Source organism: Oncorhynchus clarkii, chromosome 22, assembly GCF_045791955.1.
Source record: "Oncorhynchus clarkii lewisi isolate Uvic-CL-2024 chromosome 22, UVic_Ocla_1.0, whole genome shotgun sequence".
NCBI classification, from domain to species: Eukaryota; Metazoa; Chordata; class Actinopteri; order Salmoniformes; family Salmonidae; genus Oncorhynchus; species Oncorhynchus clarkii.
This window is the reverse complement of record NC_092168.1, coordinates 41,592,979-41,620,584: the sequence shown is the minus strand read 5'-3', so window position 1 is coordinate 41,620,584 and position 27,606 is coordinate 41,592,979. Positions and strand designations below refer to the sequence as shown.

The window sequence follows — 27,606 nt, the reverse complement described above, 5'->3', positions numbered from 1 at the left end:
CACAATACATGGGCCGTTTTTTCTCATAACTGTTTCCCTGAACGTGAACCATTGTCATTTACTGGGTTGGAACACAGAATAAAAGTAGCGCCTTCCATTGTGACACGGAAGCACTATCCATCCCAGGAGAAAAGACTCAAACGTAATGGTAGTCATGCATAAAGATGGCAGAATTGAGATATGTCATAGTTTTTTTTATTAGAGCATGTGACATGGTTCCACGTGCCAATAAATCAACACAATCTACTTTTTCATTTTTTCCAATTGCCGGCATCTTGAAGCTAAAATTGGTATCATGTATACAGTGCTAATGACCACAAAAAAAAATGTTGTATCGGAGAGCAAAGTGCAATACTTAGCAAAATTAGGAATTTGTGTTAAGTGCATGGAGGCCGCCATCTTTCCATGATTTAATGATCTGTTGACCTGTCATTGAGGTTACATAATTGTCATTTTCCTTCTAAATCTCAAGTATGGGGTATAAATAACATTTGTGTAACGGGATAAATGTTTAGGAACAATATTGCACAGGACTGATACAGTACCAGTCAAAAGTTTGAACACACTAACTCATTCCAGAGTTTTTCTTTATTTTTACTATTTTCTACATTATAGAATAATAGAGAAAACATCAAAACTATGAAATAACCCATATGGAGTCATGTTGTAACCAAAAAAGTATTATACAGATAACCAGGTCATCTGATGCAGCACTTCATCACTCTCATTCTTGGTCAAATAGCCCTTACACAGGCTGGAGGTGTTTTGGATCCTTGTCCTGTAGAAAAACAAATGATAGTCCCACTCAGTGCAAACCAGATGGGATGGCGTATCGCTGCAGAATGCTGTGGTAGCCATGCTGGTTAAGTGTGCCTTGAATTCTAAATAAATTACTAACAGTGTCACCAGCAAAGCACCCCCACACCATCACACCTCCTCCTCCATTCTTCACGGTGGGAACTAGACATGCAAAGATATTCCGTTCACCAACTCTGCATCTTCCAAAGACACGGCGGTTGGAACCAAAAATCTCAAATTTGGACTCATCAGACCAAAGGACACATTTCCACCAGGCTAATGTCCAGTGCTCATGTTTCTTGGCACAAGCAAGTCTCTTCTTCTTATTGGTGTCCTTTAGTAGTGGTTTCTTTGTAGCAATTTGACCATGAAGGCCTAATTCACACAGTATCCTCTGAACAGTTAATATTGAGATGTGCCTGTTACTTGAACTTTGTGAAGCATTTATTTGGGCTGCAATTACTGAGGCTGGTAACTCTAATGAACTTATCCTCTGCAGCAGAGGTGACTCTGGGTCTTCCTTTCCTGTGGCGGTCCTCATGAGAGCCAGTTTCATCATAGTGCTTGATGGTTCTTGCGACTGCACTTGAAGAAACGTTAAAAGTTCTTGAAATTTTCCAGATTGACTGACCTTCATGTCTTAAAGTAATGATGGACTGTCATCTCTCTTTGCTTATTTGAGCTGTTCTTGCCATAATATGGACTTGGTATTTTAACAAATAGGGCTATCTTCTGTATATCACCACTACCTTGTCACAACACAACTGATTGGTTTTAATGCATTAAGAAGGAAAGAAATTCCATAAAATTACTTTTAGCAAGGCACTCAACAGCTGGTTGAGAGACTGCCAAGAGTGTACACAGCTGCATCAAGCCAAAGGGTGGCTACTTTGAAGAATCTAAAATATATTTTGATTTGTTTAACACTTTTTTTCATTACTACATGATTCCATGTGATTTTCATAGTTTTGATGTCTTAACTATTTTTCTACAATGTAGAAAATAGTAAAACTATAGAAAAACACTGGAACGAGTAGTGTGTCCAAACTTTTGCCTGGTATTGCATGTGTACTGTATATTGAATATCTAAAGTTTCTGGTGAATGGAGATTGTCTGTGTGAGACCCAAGCTCATTTGACTGGTTGTAGATAATTAGCTAACAGGAACATGAAAGTGACATTCTAACAGGACATATCATTAGCGTTGATCAGGTATCAGTCATTGGAGGGTTTGTCACAGGCAGTTACAGTTGAAGTCGGAAGTACACTTAGGTTGAAGTCATTAAAACTCGTTTTTCAACCCCTCCACAAATTTATTGTTAACAAACTATAGTTTTGGAAAGTCAGTTAGGACATCTACATTGTGCATGATACAAGTAATTTATCCAACAATTGTTTACATAAAGATGATTTAACTTATAATTCACTGTATCACAATTCCAGTGGGTCAGAAGTTTACATACACTAAGTTGACTGTGCCATTAAACAGCTTAGAAAATTCCAGAAAATTATGTAATGGCTTTCGAAGCTTCTGATAGGCTAATTGACATAATTTGAGTCAATTGGAGGTGTAACTGTGGATGTATTTCAAGGCCTACCTTCAAACTCAGTGCCTCTTTGCTTGACATCATGGGAAAATCAAAAGAAAATTGTAGACCTCCACAACTCTGGTGCATCCTTAGGAGCAATTTCCAAACGCCTGAAGGTACCACATTTATCTGTACAAACAATAGTACACAAGTATAAACACCATGGGACCACGCAGCCGTCATACAGAAGGAGACGCGTTCTGTCTTCAAGAGATGAATGTACTTTGGTGAGAAAAGTGCAAATCAATCCCAGAACAACAGCAAAGGACCTTGTGAAGATGCTGGAGGAAACGGGTACAAAAGTATCTCTATCCACAGTAAAAACGAGTCCTATATCGACATAACCTGAAAGGCTGCTCAGCAAGGAAGAAGCCACTGCTCCAAAACCGCCATAAAAAAGCCAGACTACGACTTGCAACTGCACATGGGGACAAAGATCATACTTTTTGGAGAAATGTCATCTGGTCTGATGAAACAAAAATAGAACTGTTTGGCCATAATGACCATCGTTATGTTTGGAGGAAAAAGTGGGAGGATTGCAAGCCGAAGAACACCATCCCAACCGTGAAGCACGGGGGTGGCAGCGTCATGTTGTGGGGGTGATTTGCTGCAGGAGGGACTGGTGCACTTCACAAAATAGATGGCATCATGAGGCAAGAAAATGATGTGGATTTATTGAAGCAAAATCTCAAGACATCAGGTTAAATCTTGGTCACAAATGGGTCTTCCAAATGGACAATGATCCCAGGCATACTTCCAAAGTTGTGACAAAATGGCTTATGGACAACAAAGTCAAGGTATTGGAGTGGCCATCACAAAACCCTGACCTCAATCCCATAGAAAATTTGTGGGCAGAACTGAAAAAGCGTGTGCGAGCAAGGAGGCCTACGAACCTGACTCTGTTACACCAGCTCTGTCAGGAGGAATGGGCCAAAATTCACCCAACTTACTGTGGGAATCTTGTGGAAGGCTACCCGAAACGCTTGACCAAAGTTAAACAATTTAAAGGCAATGCTACCAAATTCTAATTGAGTGTATGTAAACTTCTTACACACCCATTATTCAGACATTTCACATTCTTAAAATAAAGTGGTGATCCTAACTGACCTAATACAGGGAATTTTTACTCTGATTAAATGTCAGGAATTGTGAAAAACTGAGTTTAAATGTAATTGGCTAAGGTGTATGTAAATTCCCGACTTCAACTGTATTTTACAATGTGAAGTATTTTTATGTAAAAAAAAAAATGTAAACATGTATTTACATTTTTTGTTATTGAGAATGAGAAAGCACATTTCAGACCTGCCATGTGCTAAAAGTAAATGATGTCACCACTGAACAGATGCCAATGCGTTTTAGCTAATGTTTGGTATTAAGGACAAATCACCAATACAGGGTTTGATCTTTAATTCGTTCCTAATCATCACAGTTAGTTCCCCCGAACTTCAAAGACACTATATGGACCTAATTGTGGTCGTTCCTGGCACACGAGCAACTGAAAACCGAGGCACCACCGTACCTGCAGTTTTGCTGTACACTGTCATCATACTTTGGGCTGAGCTCTTATTCCATACATACTGTACTCAAATGTGAGGGGGGGAGATAGTAGACCAACCCGACCGACAGCTGTTTTCATCATGTCACCGATGAGCTTAAACATGGGTGGTTTAATGAGGAAAGCTAGGCTTCCCCCTCCTCCAGCCCCTACCCTTCTCCCCCTCTCCTCTCCCTCCACCTACCCTCGCAGTCAGGGTGACCGCCGGCCGGTGACTGGAGAGTAATCAAAGAGGACATTGTGGGACGAGTGTTGGGTCGTCTGATAAGATGACAGGCTTAGGAGCCACATGGTGACAGTGGAATAAACCCTCGAGGGGCGGGGCAGAGCGGGACGGGGCTGGGCAGAGCTGGGCTGGCTGGGTGGGCGGGTGAGGTTTAGGGTAGGGTAGGGCAGAGCAGAGCAGAGCAGAACGAGGCTGGCTAGCCTGTGCTGGCTGGGAGAGTGGCTGGCTTGCTGGATGCTTGAGTGACTTGTGAAATTTATGGTGGGCAGAGCGAGGCTGGCTATTATGGGCAGGCTGGGTTGGTGTCTGGCTGGCTGGGTAATTGGGTTGGTGGCTAGCTGGCTGGCTGGCTGGCTGGCTGGCTGGCTGAGTGGGTGGCTGGCTGGCTGGGTTGATGGCTGGCTGGCTGGGTTGATTGGTTGATGGCTGGGTTGATGGCTGGCTGGCTAGTTTGATGGCTTGCTGGCTAGGTTGATGGCTGGCTGGCTAGATATGGCTGGCTGGGTTGCTGGCTGGGTGGGTAGCTGAGTGGGTGGGTGGCTGGGTTGATGGCTGGATTGACAGCTGCCTGGCTGGGTTGATGGCTGGGTGGCTGGCTGGTTGAGGTGGCTGGGTGAGTGGCTAGCTGGGTTGGTGTCTGGGTGGCTGGCTGGTTGAGGTGGTTGGGTGAGTGGCTGGCTGGTTGAGGTGAGGTTTAGGGAGATGTACCTCATTGTCTTTGTCTCTAACTCGGTGTCATGATCAAGATTAGAAGTTCAGATTGGAGTGCACAAGTACACGGTAATAGAATTACGGTGAACACAAAATATTGTTCTATGTTTTCGTTAGAATAGAATAAAACTTGGTCGATCCAGGATGGACATGTTTCTTTGGCATCACCTTCCATTAAAAGGATCACAGACATTGTCACATCAGACACATTTAAACCAGTCAGTGCATCATGTTGCATACATTAAAAACTTAGAGGACATTAATACATTCACTCACAACTGACCATTGTCCCAACTGCACTAGATAGATTAGTACATATACCGATACAATTTACTTTGCATTTAGTAGTCCAACAGCACAAGGAACAAAGGAATATTTGAACACATTCTTCTTGGCCATGGGCATTATGAAGTGCCGGCCAGAGAGAAGCCTCTCCAACTGATTGTGTAGAGGGTGGGTAAACAAGAGGATCAGTCTCTAGTCAATCCATAAAGAAAGTCAAAGTGATAGAATCATCTGAATACAATTCACAGTAAGGGGATATGCACCATCAACGTTCTAATACAAATAGTGTAATTAACCAACCAGACAAAGTCTGAATTATTTTCACTTTTCAACATAGCTTCAAGTGACTAAATAACCTACAGAATACATTGAATGCTCTATTAAGTGTTAATTTCTAAAGCAAAATGACCCTGTTGATCCCATGGTAAATAAATCACATCAGTCAGTCTACTGTCTGTCTACACAACCCCTGTTTAACACAAACCCCTCTCACTAAGCCAGTAGACCCAGACTGCCTTTCAGATTCCTCTGCTCCATCGCTTTAATGTTTCCAATTAGTCCCCACAGTCCCACGGCTAAACAGCCTCACCAAGGCTCACCGAGGCACGTGGCAACAACTGCCTTCAGATGTCCAGAATCTGGAAAACTGTCAACATTCCTTGGGGTGGTTTTCTCTTCATAGGTTCTCCATGTGGGGTGGCTGATACAACAACAATCTCTCTAATAAGAAACTAATGCAAAACCGGTTTACCTCTCCATTTTTCACACATCACAGTATTCACCTAAACGTCTAGATGTGTCTGTCTCATCAGTCAAACAGTAACACACCATCTTTACTGTATAGCAGGACACAACGGACAAGACAAATTAAGTTATTGTGGATAGTGTTGGGACTAAACATTATTTGTGTCCTCCCGGTTTTAAAATGTTACCATCTTCATCGGTTGCGAAAACGTCCAGTTGCATTTGAACTTTGTCAAATGAACGTTTCAAACAGGATATCCTGCCATCTGCTCCTCCAGCAGACTCATTCCAGGAGTCAGTCATTTGAGACCTGAGCTGACTGACTTGACTGCTTCTTCACAAGGAGCCACATCAATGGCTTTTAAAGGTAGCCAAAAAAAGAACAACCTTTTCCCAATCAACTTAAAAGTTTTCTTCAGTTATCTGCAGTGAGTTAAGGGACTTTAATGAAAACCGGTCATCAGTGGGAGGTCCTAAAGGACGTGCAACGCTTTCATGCAGAGTTGAAACCTGCATTGATATCTTTTCATGGAAGAACATGAAAGAGTCCCTTCTTTTTCCCTTTAACATTAACAATGGAGAACCTGTTCCATATAACCCTTGGTTCCTTCCACATTCTTTGTGAGAAAATAGACTAATCATGATCAATCTGGTTTCCCCTCCCCCTTGAGCACCTGACGGCGTTCTGTTCTCCGGAGGAACAGAAATACACACTGCCTGACAGCTACACAAACACCTCTGAGAGAACTGGGGTGAATGGGGAGACTGCAGTGGGGTCCCAGAATCTGGCACCTGCTGATTATCTGCATATTGATTTGATTACACACCAGACCTCTGAATTGACAATTCTCAAAGAAATTCAATGTCCTGCTGTTCCACCATGATAAATGTGATAGCTTTGTCTCTCACTGCAGGTTTTTGCTGGCTCAGGTCAATCGCAATTCAATTACAAATGTCCACCTCTCTAAAGCCGAGTGATAGATGGATACCGAAAACACACACTATCCAGATGATTTGAGCGCTTGGACTGAGAGAACATGTCAGAGACAATGAAAACACAAATACAGAACAATCATCTGGTGTTCCTTTGAGAGTTTTATATTTTCAAAGAGCTGGACTAACTGTGTTTGGAAATGGACCGCAGGCATGTTTAGGGATTGTCGGCCATGCATATAATCGCTTACTTACACTCCGTGAGTTTGCTTTGGATCAGGCAAATTACCATCTGAAAATGAGCTGAAAATCACTCTGGGCGAGAGGCCTGCGTCATCCTTGTCATCTCACTTTCAGTATTTCTTACCCCAGCTAATATACAGGAAACATGTGGAAATACACACACATAGATTCTGCTCATCATTGCTTTCAATGTACTTAAAATTTCAAAAGGCAAAATAAATACTCTCTAAATACTATAAACAAACCTTACTCTTAATCTAGGCACAAAAGCTGGCTAGTTATGTGGTTATGCATTATCCCCGTGAGGGACTATGTGCATCCAGCATAAATCGGAGTGGACTCAAATCACATAACTCACTTGCTCTAATTGGAAAGGCCATAAAATAAAGTCTGCATGACACAATAACTGCAGGCAGGGTCACACACTCTCACACACAAGTTTCATGGAGAGGGAACTCCCAAGGGGACGTAGGCCTACATAATTAGCTATAATATGCCAAAAGAGTATGCTCAGAGCAACTTGGGTGAGTGACGGAAACTGCTTTCATCTTTTCCATAAAGACAAGGCTGGCAAGAAAGCAAGCAGAGGATTCGCAAAATAAACTGCATCAGGTGATTGTCAGTTCCTATTCAATAAACGCCACGCTGCCCGATGAAAATATTAGGCATTATGGTTTCGCTTAAAAATGGGATACCATGTAAGAAATTCCAGCTGTGTGTGATACATCAGAGAATTGTTCAAGCAGCGACACAGACGACGGGGTGACATGCACAAACCTGTGCAACCAAGTGTCAGACTTTGTCCGAATAAATTTGGAATTTCAATATTAATATTGAAGTTTAAACTGTTAAGATGTTCTCGCTTTCATGTGAAGAACTGTATGTTGTTGATTTGGTCTCTGATAAGAAGCTGGCCCTCTCTGTTGCATCGAGTTTTGGAGTGCTTCGCAGAGAGTACATTGTTTTTGAACAGAGCAATAAGATAGTACCACCCCTCATTACTGATCCAAAACAACAGCTTATTAATATAGTACCACCCCTCGTCACTGATCCGAGACAACAGCTTATGAATATAGTACCACCCCTCAACACTGATCCGAGACAACAGCTTATTAATATAGTACCACCCCTCGTCACTGATCCGAGGCAACAGCTTATAAATATAGTACCACCCCTCGTCACTGATCCAAGACAACAGCTTATTAATATAGTACCACCCCTCGTCACTGATCCGAGACAACAGCTTATAAATATAGTACCACCCCTCGTCACTGATCCGAGACAACAGCTTATAAATATAGTACCACCCCTCGTCACTGATCCGAGGCAACAGCTTATAAATATAGTACCACCCCTCGTCACTGATCCGAGACAACAGCTTATAAATATAGTACCACCCCTCTTCACTGATCCGAGACAACAGCTTATAAATATAGTACCACCCCTCGTCACTGATCCGAGGCAACAGCTTATAAATATAGTACCACCCCTCGTCACTGATCCAAGACAACAGCTTATTAATATAGTACCACCCCTCGTCACTGATCCGAGGCAACAGCTTATGAATATAGTACCACCCCTCGTCACTGATCCGAGACAACAGCTTATAAATATAGTACCACCCCTCGTCACTGATCCGAGACAACAGCTTATAAATATAGCACCACACCTCGTCACGGATCCAAGACAACAGCTTATAAATATAGTACCACCCCTCGTCACTGATCCGAGACAACAGCTTATAAATATAGTACCACCCCTCGTCACTGATCCGAAACAACAGCTTATAAATATAGTACCACCCCTCGTCACTGATCCAAGACAACAGCTTATAAATATAGTACCACCCCTCGTCACTGATCCGAAACAACAGCTTATAAATATAGTACCACCCCTCGTCACTGATCCAAGACAACAGCTTATAAATATAGTACCACCCCTCGACACTAAACTCAGCAAAAAAAGAAAATTCCTCTCACTGAGTTTATTTTCAGCAAACTTAACATGTGTAAATATTTGTATGAACATAACAAGAGTCAACAACTAAGACATAAACTGAACAAGTTCCACAGACATGTGACTAACAGAAATTTAATAATGTGTCCCTGAAAAAAGGTGGGGTCAAAATCAAAAGTCATTATCTGGTGTGGCCACCAGCGCATTAAGTACTGCAGTGCATCTCCTCCTCATGGGCTGCACCAGATTTGCCAGTTCTTGCTGTGAGATGTTACACCACACTTCCACCAACGCACCTGCAAGTTCCCGGACATTTCTGGGGGGAATGGCCCTAGCCCTCACCCTCCGATCCAACAGGTCCCAGACATGCTCAATGGGATTGAGATCCGTGCTCTTCGCTGGCCTGGTCTGCCACTGCGAGGACAATCAGCTGTCTGTTCTGTCTCCCTGTAGTGCCGTCTTAGGCGTCTCACAGTACGGACATTGCAATTTATTGCCCTGGCCACATCTGCAGTCCTCATGCCTCCTTGCAGCATGCCTAAGGCATGTTCACGCAGATCAGCAGGGACCCTGGGCATCTTTCTTTTTTCAGAGTCAGTAGAAAGGCATCTTCAATGTCCTAAGTTTTCATAACTGTGACTTTAATTGCCTACCGTCTGTAAGCTGTTAGTGTCTTAACAACCGTTCCACAGGTGCATGTTCATTAATTGTTTATGGTTCATTGAACAAGCATGGGAAACAGTGTTAAAACCCTTTACAATGAAGATCTGTGAAGTTATTTGGATTTTTAAGAATTATCTTTGAAAGACAGGGTCCTGAAAAAGTGATGTTTCATTTTTTTGCTGAGTTTATGTTCCTTACACTGATGAAGAATTTAAAGAGATAACAAACAATGTTTTCTTAATGTTGCCACCTCTGACCATCTCACCCAAACACTTCACACAGGTCCACTAAACACCGAAATCTGTAACGTCACTTCGACATCTGCAATGTCACACCGAAATCTTTAACGTCACTTCGACATCTGTAACATATACTCAGGACAGTACGGATGAGAGTGAAAGATGGGCTTCAACAAAACAGGATATTAAAGCTCCGTAGTCACTTCTAATCTTGACTCTTACAGAACTAACTTCTCTCCAGTCAGTCAGATTGCCATTAACTATGCTTCCAAACCCTATCAGCTCTCTGGGTCGGATTAGGAGCCTGCAACGCTCTCTCTCTCAACTCTGCTTCCTTTAATCAGTGGCCTGGTTATCCCTAGAAGGCAAATGACTGTAGCCAAGGATGATGACACTGACCTTGTGACATGGGGGGATTGGATGGGGAAGTGGAGGACCCGGCCCTTTGGGCAGATGAGCTTGTCCAGGTCTTTGGGCCTGTGGTCCGGAATCATCTTCATGAAGGACGAAATGGAGGACAGGAAGGACTCCATGTTGAAAAAAGAGGAGTTGAACATCTTCCACCAAGCTGGGGGGGGGGGGGGGAAGAGGGTGCACACAGTCAGTGTCACACACACACACACACACAAAGTGACACTGCTGTGCCGTTCATTTGCAGATTCTGTGTGCCACATGGAAAGGTTCAGCATAGTGTGCATTTATCTGTACAGTCTAAAATGGCTCCCATTCTCTTTCATTACAACGAAAGCCCTGCATTATAATTCAAATTAGCAAAGCAATCTGGCTTGAATCCAATCAAACATCTCTTAATGATACATTCCCTTTGAGTAGCGTATTATTTAATGCTGCCATATTTGACTGGGTTAATGACATTAAAGTGGATTGAGTGGGCCTTACAGAACTGGCTTATTGACGCGTTTCCCTACGCAGATCAACAACAATGACTTTTCTTTAGAGTGCCTCTCTCTTTACTGTTTGCCCTCTGATTAATGACATCGCAGTCGCTCGACACAAGTGACTTTAATTACCCAGAGAGCATCATGTTGGCCTATCGCAATTAACCAATCATGTTGCGCACCCCTGACATGCTCATTAAGACAAACTATTACCGTATGAATAGTGTTGTTGTTATTTTAAATACACAGAGTAATTATGCGTGCTGCTAATTTTTCCTTGCTTGTTTGAGCTCTTGTTTCTTGGGACAGCTGTTTGCTTTAACGTTAGTTTTGTAGTTTTGTCCATGTTAACTGTGATAATAAGGTACACACACATGGCACCAAATCCATTGTGTACTGTACAGTCAAGGCCAGGTCAATCTTCACCATGGTTGCATCCATACTGGAAGTGTCTGTCCTGACTCTTGCGGACTGGATAGACCAGCTGGTTCTGGTGGAAGTATAGCACATTTTTCAGTGTGGCCAGATCAGGGCACAGGGCCACCAGCTCAGACAGGTTCAGTACCCTGAGGACCAGACCACACTAGACCAGAACACAGCACAGTGGGTCAGGATGGTGAGTTCATCTATCTGCAAATACATGAATTCCTCACTAACAAATGCCAAGCCTTACTTCCTAATCCTCTAATCCTACTACTGTGTGACTAAAATTCAACTTTGGGAGGTGAGAGAGAACTGTCTTTTTTAGCTGAGCCATGTCAGAATTAAATGTTCCCTCCGATGCCAACCTCTAAAATTAATTTAATAGCCATTGGTTAAAACCAGCAGGTAAAACATTAACATCACCCAGATGTACTAACTTTCCCCCAGCAGGATAATCCACCCAGCCTTGCCTGGTTCACTAACTACTTCTCAGATAGAGTTCAGTGTGTCAAATCAGAGGTTCTGTTGTCCGGACCTCTGGCAGTCTCTATGGGGGTGCCACAAGGTTCAACAATTCTCGGGCTGACTCTTTTCTCTGTATGTATCAATGATGTCGCTCTTGCTGCGGGTGATTCTTTGATCCACCTCTACGCAGACGACACCATTCTGTATACATCTGGCCCTTCTTTGGACACTGTGTTAAGAAACCTCCAAACGAGCTTCAACGCCATACAACACTCCTTCTGTGGCCTCCAACTGCTCTTAAATGCTAGTAAAACGCATGCATGCTCTTTAACCGATCGCTGCCCGCACCCGCCCGCCCGACTAGCATCACTACTCTGGACGGTTTTGACTTAGAATATGTTGACAACTATAAATACCTAGGTGTCTGGCTAGACTCTAAACTCTCTGCCCAGACTCACATTAAGCATCTCAAATCCAAAGTTAAATCTAGAATCGGCTTCCTATTTCGCAACAAAGCCTCCTTCACTCATGCTGCCAAACTTACCCTCGTAAAACTGACTATCCTACCGATCCTTGACTTCAGCGATGTCATTTACAAATTAACTTCCAACACTCTACTCAGCAAATCTGTTTTGTCACCAAAGCCCCATTTACTACCCACCACTGCGACCTGTATGCTCTCGTTGGCTTGTCCTCGCTACATATTCGTCGCCAAACCCACTGGCTCCAGGTCATCTATAAGTCTTTGCTAGCTATAGCTCTGCCTTATCTCAGCTCACTGGTCACCATAGCAACGCGCTCCAGCAGGTATATTTCACTGGTCATCCCCAAAGCCAACACCTCCTTTGGCCGCATTTCCTTTCAGTTCTCTGCTGCCAATGACTGGAACGAATTGCAAAAATCACTGAAATTGGAGACTTATATCTCCCTCACTAACTTTACGCGCCAGTTGTCAGAGCGGCTTACCGATCGCTGCAGCTGTACACAGCCCATCTGTAAACAGCCCATCCAACCAACTACCTACCTCATCCCCATATTTGTTTTTGTTTTTCTGCTCTTTGCACACCAGTATTTCTACTTGCACATCCTCATCTGCACATATATCACTCCAGTGTAAATTGATAAATTGTAATTTCTTTGCCACTATTGGCCTATTTATTGCCTTACCCCCTTACTTAATTTGCAGACAATGTATACAGATTTTTCTATTGTGTTATTGACTGTACGTTTGTTTCCCATGTGTAACTCTGTGTTGTTGTTTTTGTCACACTGCTTTGCTTTATCTTGGCCAGGTTGCAGTTGTAAATGAGAACTTGTTCTGAACTGGCCAACCTGGTTAAATAAAGGTGAAATAAAAAATATATTAAAAAATTAATAGGGTGGATGAGAGATGGGCATTAGAGAAACCAAGGCTGTTGAGTTTGCTGATAAGAATACGGTGATTGACAGAGTCGAAAGCCTTGGTCAGGTCGATGAAGATGGCTGGATAGTACTGTCTTTTATCGATGGCAGTTATGATATCGTTTAGGACCTTGAGTGTGACAGAGGTGCACCCGTGACCAGCTCGGAAACCAGATTGCATAGCGGAGAAGGTACGGTGGGATTCAAAATGGTCGGTGATCTGTTTGTTCACTTGGCTGTTGAAGACTTTAGAGAGGCAGGGCAGGATGGATATAGGTCTGTAACAGTTTGGGTCTAGAGTCTCTCGCCCTTTGAAGAGGGGGATGACCGCGGCCACTTTCCAATCTTTAGGAATCTCAGATGATACGAAAGAGAGTTTGAACAGACTAGTAATAGGGGTTGCAACAATGGCGGAGGATTCTTTTAGGAAGAGAATGTCCAGATTGTCTAGCCCAGCTGATTTGCAGGGATCCAGATTTTGCAGCTCTTTCAGAACATCAGCTGTCTGGATTTGAGTGAAGGAAAAGCGGGGGGGGGGGGGGGGGTATTGGGCCAGTTGCTGTGGGTTGTGCAGAGCTGTTGGCCGGGGTAGGGTAGCCAGGTGGAAAGCCTGGCCAGCCGTAGAGAAACGCTTATTAAAATTCTCGATTATCTCGATTTATCAGTGGTGACAGTGTTTCCTAGTCTCAGTGCAGTGGGTAGCTGGGAGGAGGTACTTTTATTCTCCATGGACTTTACAGTGTCCCAAAACTTTTTGGGATTAGTGCTACAGGATGCAAATGTCTGTTAGAAAAAGCTAGCCTTTGCTTTCTAACTGACTGTGTGTATTGGTTCCTGACTTACCTGAAAATGTGCATATCGTGGGGACTATTCGATGCTAGTACAGTACGCCCCAGAGTGTTGTTGTGCTGGTCAAGTGCAGTCAAGTCTGGAGTGAACCAAGGGCTATATCTGTTCTTAGTTCTACATGTTTAAGTTTATTTATTTAAGATGGTGAGCAAACAACCAGGCATCCTCTACTGACGGGATGAGGTCAAAATCCTTCCAGGATACCCGGGCCAGGTCGATTAGAAAGGCCTGCTCACAGAAGTGTTTTAGGGAGCGTTTGACAGTGATGGGGGGTGGTTGTTTGACCGCAGACCCATAACGGACGCAGACAATAAGGCAGTGATAGCTGAGATCCTGGTTGAAAACAGCAGAGGTGTATTTAGAGGGCAAGTTGGTCAGGATGATATCTATGAGGGTGCCCATTTACGGATTTGGGGTTGTACCTGGTAGGTTCTTTGATAATTTGTGTGAGATTGAGGGCATCTAGCTTAGATTGTAGGACGGCCGGGGTGTTAAGCATATCCCAATTTAGGTCACCTAGCAGTACGAACTCTGACGATAGATGGGGGGCAATCAATTCACATATGGTGTCCAGGGCACAGCTGGGAGCTGAGGGGGGGTCTATAGCAAACAGCAACAGTGAGAAACTTATTTCTGGAGAGATGGATCTTTAAAAGTAGAAGCTCGAACTGTTTGGGCACAGACCTGGATAGTATGACAGAACTCTGCAGGCTATCTCTACAGTAGATTGCAATTCCGCAACCTTGGGGATTGAAATTTTAAAAAATTTGGTGGCCTTCCTAAGCCAGGATTCAGATATGGTTAGGACATCACGGTTGGCAGAGTGTGCTAAAGCAGTCAATAAAGCAAACGTAGGGAGGCGGCTTCTGATGTTAACATGCATGAACCCAAGGCTTTTACGGTTGCAGAAGTCAGCAAATGAGAGCGCCTGTGGACACACAGGGCCTGGGTTAACCTCCACATCACCAGAGGAACAGAGGAGGAGTAGGATGAGGGTACGGCTAAAGGCTATAAGAACTGCATCGTTTCCACCGCAGCCCTGTGGAACACACATCTCTCTCTCTCTCTCCGTCTCTCTCTGCGGCGTCTCTGTATCTGTTGCGTGCTCAGTGATGAGTCTTTGAAGCTCCAGCAACTCCCTAAGTGACTTCAAGCCATGGCTCGTCCCTTCATCAGTCAGTCAGTCCCCTTTACCCATGAGCAGGACTCTTTGATGTGGTTGAGTCCACGAGCCATCGCTAAGATCACGTCCCCGTGTGCCTCTCAGACCTGGGATTAGCCCAATTTCCTGGCCTGTTTGGGCCTTCGATCAAAACCAAAAGAGGCCTACAGTACTGCACGTTACAGAAATCACCCTCACCGCCTAAACTCTGTTGGTAATGCAGGGCTCTGACTCAAACCAGATGAGAGTTCTCTACTTTTAACTTGTTCCTGCCAGTAGAATAGTCCACAGGGACATCCTGTGTAGTTAAGAATTAGAAGCACAGAGACTGGAGGAGTTACTTAATGTTATCACTTTAGCAGGAAATAGATTCTTTTTTTTGCTTTCAGTTTTTATTATATGAATAATAAGTAGAACATTTTGATTTGTTATGTGTTGAATTACAACTTGTTTTCACTTAGGGAAAAGGGAATATCTCGTTCTGTATCAAAAAGTATCATCAAAAAGAAGAGAAAGAGAAAATTGCTTAGTTTAGTTACTGTATGAGCTATTACTTAGCAACATGGCACTCCATAATGTAGGCTATCTAGCCACTACCGATTTGACTACCTGTCTTCATTTTGACTGATGACCTTTTGAAGTAGGAATTTCACTCTACTGTATGTGACGTGGCTCGCCCACTGTGTTTCTTCAGTAGCAACCGTTACAGCAGTGTTGCAGATAGGACAGATAAGAGATCAAAAACCAAACAAGAAGGTTACACATCATCCTGAGTGGTAGTCCTGTGGGTGTGTGGAAGGACTGCAGCATCACTGCATCGCTTTTCCAAACGTATAGTAAATCACCCCAACTTTGGCAATCTGTCAAGTACTCACCAAGTCCTGAATCAGACCAGTGTCTGCAAAGCAGAGTTTCTCATCAAATGATTATACTGCACACTCTGGCTTAACGACAAAGGAAAGTAGCCAATAAAACATGCAAGCAATTCCAACGCACAAAAAGAGGATGACTAACTACTGTTATACATTGGGTTCTTCCCTTATTAATAAGGTGTCAAACATACGGAACCCTTTCAATTATTTTGTTTAGAAAAAAAACATTTGGGGGGGGGGGGACAATCTCAATCGAAATGGAAATGACTAAAACCAAATGGAAACTGTGTAGAAACGAAAATGAACCTGTATTTACAGTCTCTTCACGCTGTCCAGCTTGCTAACAGTAATCAAAACGAAAGATAGACAATCAGGGAGCATTGGAAATTCTAGAAGCAATGGGATAGAGCAGGGTTACCCAAACTCAGTTCCGGGGCCGACGTTTTGGTTTTTACCCAAGGACTACAAAGCTGATTCAAATAACCAAATCATCATCAAGATTATTTGAATCGGCTGTGTAAGGCCAGAGCACTCAGGGGGTCGAGTTTAGGAAACCCTGGGATAGAGGATTATGTTTGCAAATTTTTATGACGAGAAAATATAATACATTTTAAGTGAAGCCATCCAGACCTTGGTGAAGACTGAATGAAACCTGCGGGCCAAAATGAGTGTGACACACCTGCTCTACATATTACCTAAACCCTCTACGTGGAAGTAAATGACAGAATGGAATCCCAATCTCTGACATCTAGTAGTGAGTGATACCAGGGTACCTTAGAATAGCTGACAACCGCATGCCCCACTCTCCATCTCACTGTACCAAAACAGAGGAATTGGATTTCCCCTATACTGAGCTCACTGTACATGGAAACTCACAAACAACGTCTTGGAAAGAGAAACCCAGTGTACGTTTTGCAACACCAATTACTTAGCAACCTTACTCAGGAATGTATTAATTAACTCGTGTTAACCTGTTTGAGGGGCTGGCCGGGATGGCCTGGGCATTGGGCTGCTGATGGCTACGCAGTCTTCCACATTCTCTCTGAACAGGTCTATCAGCTGCTTGTGGGAGCACCTCCAACAGAAGCACACTCATGGATAGGCTATGCTGAATCTGAGGAGAGAAACATGGGATGATCATAAGCAAGGACAAAGAACACTGCAGTAAGAACAGGAAATGATGGGGAAATCAGAGGTTGGCAATGAAGGCCTCCTTGGCAGGGAAAGGGAAAAGACCAGTTACATTTTGGGAAGTATAATCTATTCATTTCCTGTGGAACAAATACAAATATGTGCTGAGCTAACCCCACACAGTCTTTTCCAAATGTATTAGTTACAGTAAATTGACAATCACATACAAATTCGTTTTTTGTAAAATAGTCATCACAAACTCTATCTGGTAGTGTAAAGGAATGGCAAGCGCAAGGAAGAATATGAGTGATGGCGATAGAAGGAAATGGCAGACTAAAATGCTGAGAATACATTGATATACAGGACACCGGGCTCCAAAGTGGCGCAGTGGTCTAAGGCACTGCATCTTAATGCTAGAGGCGTCACTGGTTCGATTCCAGGCTGTTTCGTAACAGGCCGTTAGTGGTGAGTCCCACAGGGAGGCGCACAATTGGTCCAGCATCGTACTATGCTAGGATTTCATTGTAAATAAGAATTTGTTCTTAACTGACTTGCCTAGTTAAATAAAATAAAAACTGTGTTTGAGTGCAATTTCTTTTCCAATGAATTATCTCACCATGACATCCAGTTTACATCTACAGTAAATACGGTCCTCCATCTCATTCTTCCTGCCCACAATGGGTAACTCATCGTTCGCCCACAGACTTTCCAATCAGTCAATATCTTGGTCCCTCTCTCGCTCTGAAATGCAAGTCATATCTTAAGCAGGGAATGAGCTGTGCAATCTTTGTGTAAATGACAAACCCTTTAGGAGTTTAAAAGACGTGGAGTTCAGTAGAAAGTGGATGTTTTACAGGTCAAACAGAAGTTTAGGCCAATGACAAAAATCTATCTTCCTGAAAGCACAATTGTGACCCATTGTTGCAAAACCCCTAATGGAATACCAAGACATACTGGCAGCATTAAATGTGTAAACAAAAGCTAAATGTAGAAATCTTTGTTACATATTGACATCTCTGACCTACTGTGTGTGACTCTTGTCAAGCACAAAACATTATAGACGCTTACACAGGAAAATAAAAAAATAAAAAAGCATGTGGATAGACTTTGGACCATTGCTGTATAAAGCTCGGCATAACAACAGCTAACAGAAGACAAACATCTCATCTGGAATAGAACACGAAACAACAAGTCTTAGACCACATCTCCGGGGTGATTTCCAACCATTGCGAAATGGACCCGCTGACGATCAAATCTCTCCTCACCTATACCTTTCGCCCACCTCTTCAGAGTATTCAGGGTACTGACATCTTTCCACCTCAGAAATGAACTGAAAGGCTTCATGTCACCGTTCTCTCCCCCTCACGCTGCTATGAAAGGGAATCCCCAACGCACCAAACCACCCAGGAGTGAATAACAAGGTAAGGACACTGTGAATGCTGACTATTCATTTCACTACCTGACCTATCTGTCTGGAGACTGTCAGATAGAGTTAGTCTTTAGACTGAAACACCTGTCTGTCTGGAGACTCTCAGATAGGGTTAGTCTTTAGACTGAAACATCTGTCTGTCTGGAGACTGTCAGATAGAGTTAGTCTTTAGACTGAAACACCTGTCTGTCTGGAGACTCTCAGATAGGGTTAGTCTTTAGACTGAAACACCTGTCTGTCTGGAGACTCTCAGATAGGGTTAGTCTTTAGACTGAAACACCTGTCTGTCTGGAGACTCTCAGATAGGGTTAGTCTTTAGACCGAAAACACCTGTCTGGAAACAAAACAATATGACAAAAAGTGAATATTGGACAATTGTTGTTGTCTGGTTTAATCTTTAGCACAATGCCTACACATGTATAATGTAGCTTCACATCCTCAACATCACTGACAACATTTCCAGAGCATAGGGCGAATACAGTGAAGATCTAAGGACAATCAGCCAATCATCGCCACAGCTTTATAAATCATGTGTGTGTACCTTTGAAAAATACACACACACACACACCGCCCTGAGGTGCAAAGGGATTTCATGCAGAAACGCAGGATTTACATAGACCTAAATAGCAACGGTGGGGGAGGCAGCCTGAGCCGCTGTGATTCCATATAGAAAATGCATAAAGACGTCACAGTGAAGACCAATCGTGACCATTAAAGTCGTCACCAGAAGCACTACACCCATCGTGCCCTTGCGGATAGCAGGTTGGATGGGATTGCAGTGGCCAGCGACAAACACAGATCGCTGGAGCTTGAGTGCCAGATTCCAACACCTCCCTTTTGGTCCTTTCGGCCATTCAGGGTTTAAGCATGCATTCTGTTTGTGTGTGTGTGTGTGTGTGTATGTGTGTATGTGTGTGTGTGTGTGTGTGTGTGTGTGTGTGTGTGGGCATCAACTTATTGGATGGGGTTTGAAAGGGAAGAGGCTATAGATCTGATACTTATCCTTAACATAAGATCAGATGAGATATCGCCTCAGATACTGTAGATGCTGAGAACGTGGCAGACTGATGCGGAGGCACCGTCCGGAAGGTAGTTAGGGAAGAGGTCTCACTTGACAAATGTTGTAAATACATCTATAACATAACACACCTACTACACATCTAAATATAGAAATGCATACACTAGACAGTCAAATAAACTGCAGTTTGACATGTGGGAAAACATTTGAGAAAATAGGTTAGCTTCTGTCATTTTCTCTTCCTTTAACCTGAATAGATGTCATGGTATATATCAAGGTATAATATTTTGATTGAAAGGTTTAGTTAGATGACATACTTGAAATAGACTACATTCTTAATGTATAGAATTTTCCATCCTGATTTATAATGAAGTTATGGGTCATAGGGCAATAACATTCACAGATATCGTTCAAAAGTGGGTACTGCAGTCATGAGACTAACCCTGATTCCATTAGGATCAGTGCTCAACCAGCAAAACAGAGAGTAATATTGTGTCCTAAAAACCTTTCATTCAGTCTTCTCATGGCAGGCTTTTCAGGTTGACAATGCAAATTTAAGCGGCTTCCCACATCGAGCAAGGAACGTGTAATGCTATTCAGGACTCCTTTGATCTCATATTAGAAAAGGGGAGGCAGCACCCATTTTCCGCAGATTAAGGTTTCAAAGCGGTGAAATGAGTGAGCAGTGACTTTTCCTTCTTTTAATTGAAGGAGTCGTGCCCTTGTACTTCACAAGCGCAGGCTTTATGTAAAAGCGAATCATTTAAGGATCCACTGAAAGGGACTACAGCTATAATTATAGGCACATGGACATGTGTTAATCTCTCTGTGCTGCTTTGAATGGGGAGAAGGAGAAGGCACAGTGATATGAACAATAGCCAGGAAAATGGAAAGGCAGTCCAATATGCACTGAGTGTGCAAAACATTTAGGTCACCTTCCTAATATTGAGTTGCACCCCCTCATTTTGCCTTCAGAACAGCCTTTAATTCGTCGGGGCGTGGACTCGACAATGTGTTGAACGCATTCCACAGGGATCCTGGCCCACTCCAAAGCTTCCCACAGTTGTGCCAAGTTGGCTGGATGTCCTTTGGGTGGTTGGCCATTCTTGATACACACGGGAAACTGTTGAGCGTGAAAAACCCAGCAGCGTTGCAGTTTTTTACACAAACCGGTGTGTCTGGCACCTGCTACCATACCCCGTTCAAAGGCAAATGGAACACATACACAATCCATGTCTCAATTGTCTCAAGGCTTAAAAATCCTTCTTGAACCTGTCTCCTCCACTTCATCTACACTGATTGAAGTGGATTTAACAAGTGACATCAATAAGGGCTCATAGCTTTCATCTGGTCAGTCTATGACATGGAAAGATCAATCAAGTGTCCTTAATGTGTCCTTAATGTGTTTTACACTGTAGAACTTCACAGACTATATATGACAAACTAGAGTGCCCCACTCAAGAATATCAGTCCTCCTTTTGGAAATGACCCCCCTACATGTGAGAGGTGAGCCATTCATTTGCTTTTATAACTGTGCTCTTGCCTCTATACTCTGCAGGGTAAATCCCTTTGAATTCAATCACTTTTTGACAGCATCCCTTTTGATTTAAACAAAACTTTACATACATGTTTGATCATGCAAGAAGTGGTCAGAAAGTTACATTTTGGACCTGAATGCCAAAACATTCAGGAGATAAAGGTGCTCAGTTTAAACATTTTGCCTACCCCACCAATCCATGAGACATCATGTCACTCGAAAACATAAACGGTTGGGGTTTGATATCATTTAAAAGCTTACAAACAAAGGTTGTCAAATGGAAATGTTTTGAACCTTTAATGTCAATTATCTGAAAATGTGTCAACTACAATTGTCTTTATTTTCATATTCACATATGATGTAGCTTAGACCCTAGATTACATCATCTGAGGTGGTGTAGTGCCCACCATCAGTTGAGACACAACATGTTTCTGAATACAGAGTGGGTGCCATTTCAATACTATAATTCATAGAATGGCCCTATCCCTTCAGACCACTGGAAATTAGCTGCTACATTTAAATTACTACCATAAAGATGGCCACCCGGCCCACCCACCGTCGATTGTCAACTTAAATGGTTATGTGTATTCTATTATCTATTTCTATGATTTCAATGGGTTTCCTACATAGGATTGACAGTATACTCTTATTAAATCCCTTTAGATCACATCATTACTCCCTTCTCGTGTCCAGCTCGCAGTGTTGGTTAACTCTGGAGGTTCCGCTTGTCTCCACAAAGTTTGGTAAATCTGCCTATAGTTTTAATGCACCATAATTATAGAATACCTTACAAAACTAATAACACCTGGATTTCCTAGTGTCGGTAGGGCAGTTTAAAACTCTGTTGTTAAATGCTCATTGAAATGGGCTCCCAAGTGGCGCAGTGGTCTCAGTGCAAGAGGAGTTACTACAGTCCCTGGTTCGAATCCAGGCTGTATCACATCCTGCCGTGATTGTCTCATAAGGCGGCGCACAATTGGCCCAGCCTCATTTGGGTTTGGCCATGGTAGGCCGTCATTGTAAATAAGGAAAGTCAGCCAACAAGTGCTCAGCATATTTTTTTATTTATTTTACCTTTATTTAACTAGGCAAGTCAGTTAAGAACAAATTCTTACTTTCAATGACGGCCTAGGAACAGTGGGTTAACTGCCTGTTCAGGGGCCTTGTCAGCTCGGGGGTTTGAACTTGAAACCTTCCGGTTACTAGTCCAACGCTCTCTAACCACTAGGCTACCCTGCCGCCCCAGCATATGTGGGAACTTCAAGACTGTTGGAAAGACATTCCAGGTGACTACCTCATGAGCTGGTTGAGAGAAAGCCAAGAGTTTGCAAAGCTGTCATCAAGGTGGTGGTTACTTTGAAGAATCTAAAAAATAAATATATTTAGATTTGTTTAACACTTTTGGTTACAACATGATTCGATGTGTTATTTCATAGTTTTGATGTCTTCATTATTATTCTACAATGTAGAAAATAGTAAAAAATAAAAAATAACCCTTGAATGAGTAGGTGTTTCCAAACTTTTGACTGGTACTGTATGTCTCATGGTATGGTGGGTTATGCAAAAAACACCTTTATCTCAAATTATTTGGCATTCAGGTCCAAAAAGTTACTTTCTGAGCACTTCTACAATGGGCAAATACATATGGAAGGTTCTGTTCAAATCAAAAGGGGTTGTCAAAAATGTATTGAATATAAAATGATTTACTCTGCTATTAAAATCATACTGTATCGGTCAGAATATGATTTGTCATGCAGCTGACTTATCACACTTTCAGGCATTCCACTGACTGAAAAAAGGCTTTTACATTGTGTGTAAGCAATTCTCAGGACTTTGGGTGGCCTTGTAAATGTAGAGCATCCCTTTGAAGTAGGCCTAGAGAGCCTTAGTCATTTAAAAACCACATCACTGGTGAAAGTTTCACTTATGAGCTAGGTCTACTGCAGTAAGAACAATGTCATTTGTTGATTAACACAGTAAGTGAACTGTCATAAACGACAACACTTTACTCTGCTCCGAAGTTTACAAAGTACCTCAAGTCCACGATGATTTCATCCACGGAGTTGAGCGCAGACTAGTGTGTTTTTATCCTTACCGTGTACTTATGTTTGTCCTCTGTTGTTGAGTGCCTATCTTGTTTGTTGAATTCCATCCTTTTTAATAAATCATAAATCAAATACAACTACCGACTGCTTCCTCATTGCTGTTGATCTAAAATGGCAACTCAGCGCAAATGTCCATGTGCCACTTGAATCTCAACAAGGGAGCAGTCGATGGTTTTATTTTATTTTTTATTAGAAAGTATGGATTTCATCAAACAAAGAAAGGGTTTAAAATGTAAAAAAAATATATATATTATCGACTGCATAGTGACTAATTAGTCAGATGTTCATTTCAAAATCTGTAGTCTACGCTCAACTCCGTGGATTAAATCATCATGGAGTTGACGTACTTGGTACTACTTAGTATGAGTTGGCTTATCAGATGTTGGCAGAAAAAATGTCATACATTGTGACCAGTCACCATACCCTAGCTCAACAACCATTTAAAATAGGCTACAAAAATCATTCCAATCCCAATTAAATGTCAATGCAGTTTAGCGGTATTAGGGGCTGACTTTAGGACCATGCGGACACCAGGGAGCGGGATGGCAGAAGAGTGTCTGTATGGCTGGCTTGCTTGTTCTATGGAGAATGGGTCGACACAGCTGCAGAGAACAGTGTGACTTTTTCTAAAAACAGTGCATAGGAAGAGATGACTGTAGTAGATGGCTTTGGCTAGGTAACTGCTGTTTGGCTAGGTAACTGCTGTTTGACTAGGTAACTGCTGTTTGGCTAGGTAACTGCTGTTTGACTAGGTAACTGCTGTTTGGCTAGGTAACTGCTGTTTGGCTAGGTAACTGCTGTTTGGCTAGGTAACTGATGTTTGGCTAGGTAACTGCTGTTTCACTAGGTAACTGCTGTTTGACTAGGTAACTGCTGTTTGGCTAGGTAACTGCTGTTTCGCTAGGTACATGTAACTGCTGTTTGGCTAGGTAACTGCTGTTTGACTAGGTAACTGCTGTTTGACTAGGTAACTGCTGTTTCGCTAGGTAACTGCTGTTTGGCTAGGTAACTGCTGTTTGACTAGGTAACTGCTGTTTGACTAGGTAACTGCTGTTTGGCTAGGTAACTGCTGTTTGACTAGGTAACTGCTGTTTGACTAGGTAACTGCTGTTTGGCTAGGTAACTGCTGTTTGGCTAGGTAACTGCTGTTTGGCTAGGTAACTGTTGTTTGGCTAGGTAACTGCTGTTTGACTAGGTAACTGCTGTTTGGCTAGGTAACTGCTGTTTGGCTAGGTAACTGCTGTTTGGCTAGGTAACTGCTGTTTGGCTAGGTAACTGTTGTTTGGCTAGGTAACTGCTGTTTGACTTGTCATGGAGCTAAACAAGTGTTGTAATCCCGATGCTGAACTGGTGAACAGTATGACATGTGTTTTTAGAATCCATCCCAAACCACACATTCCTATGATTACGTTAAATAACACTAATATGTGAAAACTATATTTCTGCTGATTTTTTTTTTCAATTTGTCCTCATAACAAGGTTGGTAATCTCTCAACGTCAAAATCATTGTGGAAATCTGTTGCAGCTCAAGTCGACTACAAAACCCACGATGCAATGATCTCTCTCTGGGCTGGCTGACTAGCTAGCTAGCTAGCAAACGTAAATCCAAACAATAATACCAAAGTCAGTAGCTAGCTAGCTGTAAAAAAAAAAAAAAACTAACAAACTGCACTATCAATTTAAGAGTCCCATCTCAGGAGTTCAACTTGCAGTCCGCCTCTGCCCAAAGCGAGTGCAGAGTACATTGCTATGGCAACAATGGCACTTTCCCACAGACATTGGCTGCATTCCAAACACTTAACAGACATACCCTCTCCCCTCAGCCCTCAAAATAAGTGGACACTTCTGATGACGTATCATGACATCTGACGAGTTTACACTTGCAAGGCAAGCGGCGAGGGAGGAAGGAATTCATTTGAATTCATTACATTTTTGTTCGGAAATTCATCACTTGTTCGTCCTGCAACGATTGTGTTTTATATGCTCTATTATTGCATGTCTACTTATATTAACCATATAATTATTACTGTAAGTATAATAGCTAGCAAATGAATGAGCTAACTAACGTCAGCATGCCAAGCTGGAACTTCCGAAGAAGGAAAATGTTTTATTTCTACAATATCCAAAAGCTAACCAAACAAAAACATATTTACTTTTACAAGACGTGTTTGTGCATTAGTAGGACAACTTCTAACATATTTACATTTGTTTTTACTTACACTTGTATGTTGACGTTGAGGTTTTAAGTTTTGGCTGACTTTTCTTAGGGATGTACAATCATCGCAAATTGAATTATGGGGCGTTTCAGGCCCCGAAGTGAACATAATTGTACACTTGCAAACTCCATTAAATACGAGGGCTGAGGGGCTTACGTTGCAAACTTCCCTTGCTAGGCTAATCACTTGGACAGTGATGACAAATATGCCCGCGGGGATTCCCCAAAGGGCATAAGGCCGAGGGTAAGTGGACGAGGGTGTCTTTTATGAGTTTGAAACGCAGCCACTGAGCATTGCAAGATGGTACTTAAAGGGAGAAACTGAGTTGAAGAATTTAGTACACAGTTTAGATTGATGACAAATTTTCAAAATCAGCATTAAAAAAAAGATGTGCATATTCCCACCAAACAAACTCGTTGCAGATACAAAATCAGTGCGTGGTGACAGTGCACAAAAAAATTGACTTTTTTGCTTAAGTTTTTATGTACAGAATCAAATGTAAAGTTCAAAGTTGAACGTACTTCCATCACAGTTTTAATTCTACTCTAGTTTGTCACAAAAACTGTTGGGTTAAATACCAAATGTGCCTCTGGTCTTGGCATTTGCGCTCAGATACAGAGTGGGTAAGCTAGTCTACATGATGAGATTATTATGGATAAAGAGCGAGAATATTTTTATTAGTCAAATGGCAGTCAAGTATCGATCATCATGTCACCAGAATCAGCCCCTCGATATTTACTGTATAAAGGAGTATCAAGATCACTGTGTACTTTCATCAACCTTTGAAGTTCATCATAAGTTATTTCATCTGTAGCCAAATAAACGGCATGGTTTCCTGAGTTGTAGTAGAAGGATCACATACCATATCATCTCATGACTAATTTACTTTGATATAATGGCTATTATATCAATATTTGCGCATAAAGGTGTTTCCACTGACATTTCTCGCATAATTATTCTTACCGACACAAAATGATCCCACCATATCGAACAAACAAATGATCTGGCTGCATTCATTAAATTGTACTGAAACTTCCTGTTTCCATGACAGGTGTCTTGATTTTGTTTTATACGGTATGACATTGCTCGCATAAAAACATATGAATGGAAACGTGGTTACAGATACAACATAGGCTTTCACCAAATCCACAGGAGTTTCACAATTGGTCCAGCGTCGTCCGGGTTTGGCCAGGGTAGGCCTTCATTGTAAATAAGAATTTGTTCTTAACTGACTTGCCTAGTTAAATAAAGTGTTTTATTTCACCTTTATTTAACCAGGTAGGCCATTTGATAACAAGTTATAATTTACAACTGTGACCTGGCCAAGATAAAACAAAGCAATGCGACACAAATAACAACACAGTGTTACACATGGAATAAACAAACATACAGTCAATAACACAATATAAAAAAAGTCTATGTTCAGTGTGTGCAAATGAGGTAAGATAAGGGAGGTAAGGCCATAGTGACAAAATAATTACAATTTAAACACTGGAGTGATAGATGTGCAGAAGATGAATGTGCAAGTAGAGATACTGGGGTGCAAAGGAGCAACAACAACAAAAAATAACAGTATGGGGATGAGGTAGTTGGATGGGCTATTTACAGATGGGCTATGTACAGGTGCAGTGATCTATGAGCTGCTCTGACAGCTGGTGCTTAAAGTTAATGAGGGAGATATGAGGTTAAATAAAAAATGAAGACTTTTACCTCTGAGGTGGATTATCCCTTTAAATCCCATATTGTCTGATGTGAATTAAACTACAGCAACAAGGTGATCATGGCTGGAGTCACTGTTGCTTGTTTTTACCTTTCTCCAAATTCGATTTTAACTGTTTTTAATTTGTGTAAAAATTAAGTAAGTGAGCTTCAATTTTATACAAATCCCATCTCGTCTCTTTGCCATACCATCCGACCTAGATTTATCTGAAATGATGGGCTGGTTTGTGACAGAGTGCTTAAAACACATGGCCAGGCCTATTTAGATTTCACATGACATGTTGGCAAGGCTCAGGAAATATAATACGAAGTTAAAATGCTTTAGGTAACTGCTAGACTAACCGATTCAGGCGCATGTGTTCAATGCTGTAGGAAACAAAACAAAAAGGCAGTAAACAAAATGCCCTCAAAATAAGTCATATTTTTTTTAAATAGCAGCTGG

General features: G+C 42.2%; 1 protein-coding gene across 1 annotated transcript; it reads right to left on the bottom strand.

Annotated features, from left to right (window-relative positions):
* Window positions 1-181: 181 nt before the first annotated feature.
* LOC139380712 (tRNA-queuosine alpha-mannosyltransferase-like) lies at window positions 182-27,361 on the bottom strand. The gene is made up of 4 exons (XM_071123663.1): window positions 27,156-27,361; window positions 16,981-17,123; window positions 10,341-10,509; window positions 182-778 (listed from the first exon to the last, which is right to left on the bottom strand). Exons 2-4 carry the CDS (start codon window positions 17,012-17,014, stop codon window positions 682-684), a joined length of 300 nt encoding a protein of 99 aa, XP_070979764.1. The 5' UTR covers window positions 17,015-17,123; window positions 27,156-27,361; the 3' UTR covers window positions 182-681.
* Between the last annotated feature and the right edge of the window lie 245 nt (window positions 27,362-27,606).